Here is a 1,853-nt window from a genome sequence, read left to right as displayed (position 1 = left end):
TTGATCAGCCGGCCTGTAGGTGCGCTCACGCGCGCCTTGGATACAACGACGTTGGTCAGCTGGCTACAAGAATGGATTGCTTCTTTAGCGAACAAGAATGAGATAATAACTATTGAACGTCACTTTCTGAGCAGGATATACGAAATAGCTGGAGAGAAACGTAACGCCGACGATGGTAGCGACCTTCAATTCCAATGTCTCTGTTTGGCATATATAGGATTAGAGAGGCCGGAACTGTGGTTTATCTCTCTCGTGTATAAACGAGAACTGCACTTCCTTTGCATGCCATGGCCGCAGCACCCTCCGCATCCTGCCTCCTCGAGGAGCCTGTCCGACTGCTGCACAACGGAAAGGATAAGGAGGTGGTGGTGCGGGAGGCGAGGGACTGGGCGGCGCTGCCGCGGGATGTGTTGCTGGACGTGTTCAGCCGGCTGGACCACGTCGACATCCTCACGGGGCCCGACATTGTGTGCAGCCCATGGCGCAGGGCTTCTGTGGACGAGCCGGACTTGTGGCGCCGCGTCGATATGCGCTTCCACTGCTACGCCTTCAACCACTCGGAATACCTTGAGATGGTGAGAGCTGCCATGAGGCGTAGTGTGGGTCGGTGCGAGGCCTTCTGGGCAGAGGGCTACGTCACAGAAAGGATTCTCTCCCTCCTTGCCGACGGGTGAGGATTTCTTGCTTGTTTATCCTATTTTGTACACACAAAATAGTACTAGTTTACTGTCATGTTTCAATTTCTCACTTGATTATCCTATTTTTACAAGGAAAATCAAAAATTACTGTCTAATTTATATCCAACTTTCTTTACTGAGCAGGGCGCCATCATTAAAGAGCCTTCGACTCATCTATTGCCGTGATATCGTAGACATGGCCTTGAAGCCGTTGATCACAAAGTTTTCCATGCTTGAGGAGTTGGAATTGTCAAACTGTCTGCATAAATTTCCTGACACACTTGAAGCTGTAGGAGCTGCATGTCCCCTCCTGAAGCGCTTTAGACTGGGCCAAATATTCTTCTACAGTGAATACCAAGATGATAGCGCAGCCATGGTGATCGCCAAGATGCCAGAGCTGCGCTCGTTGCAGCTCACTGCTAATTCGCTCACCAACAATGGTTTGAAAGCCATCCTTGATGGTTGCCCGCACCTAGAGTCTCTCGACATCCGCCATAGTTATCATGTTTGCATGAACGGTGACATGCTAGCAAAGTGTTCTCGGATCAAGACTCTGAGGCATCCTGAAGACTCCATGGATGATTATGACCTCTCATTTAATTACTATACGACTCCAAACCATGCAGGTCTACATCAATTGAATTAATTGACGGTTGTCGGAGTCCTTACTAGCATTCAAGGTACGTACAGGCAAACATCCACCTCGAATTCGCTTCAGTATTCGTGCATTTTGGACTCACATGCATGAAATATTCCATGTATTTCCTCCTCTTACCAGTATAGCAATTTTAAGTTACCTCAATGGGTCCCACCACCTTTTCTAGCAGAGAGAACGACACAACGTGCTAGCATTTTCTTTCTTAGTGATTGTTTAGATGCTTCATATCTTTTAAACTAGAATTTCATTTATATTGAAATTCTCATGACAAGGCCTTTCAAACAAGACTATATTAAATATATTTGAAACATATTTAATTTTTGTGCTTTCAAAATTGAAATAACAAAAATAAAATCTATATTCAAACTTCTATCTCGCTACTAGATCATATTTATATTTAAATTGCATAGCTAAAATCACAATATTTGTCAATATCACAAGCAATAAAAATAATTGATCTAGTTATTGAAATTGAAATAAATTTCACAAGTGATCTGATTACTGAAATCGAAATGAAT

The 1,853-nt window shown here is 44.1% G+C and overlaps 1 protein-coding gene across 1 annotated transcript; it reads left to right on the top strand.

The window, feature by feature from the left end:
* Nucleotides 1-287: 287 nt before the first annotated feature.
* Nucleotides 288-1,323, top strand: LOC123155928 (putative F-box/LRR-repeat protein 23). The gene is made up of 2 exons (XM_044574080.1): nt 288-670; nt 822-1,323. Exons 1-2 carry the CDS (start codon nt 288-290, stop codon nt 1,321-1,323), a joined length of 885 nt encoding a protein of 294 aa, XP_044430015.1.
* Nucleotides 1,324-1,853: the final 530 nt, after the last annotated feature.

The sequence above is a fragment of the Triticum aestivum genome, chromosome 7B, assembly GCF_018294505.1.
Source record: "Triticum aestivum cultivar Chinese Spring chromosome 7B, IWGSC CS RefSeq v2.1, whole genome shotgun sequence".
Taxonomy (NCBI): domain Eukaryota; kingdom Viridiplantae; phylum Streptophyta; class Magnoliopsida; order Poales; family Poaceae; genus Triticum; species Triticum aestivum.
Note: the sequence above shows the minus strand (reverse complement) of the source record. Positions and strands in the feature narration are given on the sequence as shown.

Bases quoted from the DNA above. Each gene is read 5' to 3' on its own strand.
- LOC123155928 (XM_044574080.1), top strand. From the start codon at position 288: ATGGCCGCAGCACCCTCCGCATCCTGCCTCCTCGAGGAGCCTGTCCGA. The intron at 671-821 runs GTGAGGATTTCT...TTTACTGAGCAG, and splicing joins CTCTCCCTCCTTGCCGACGG to GGCGCCATCATTAAAGAGCC.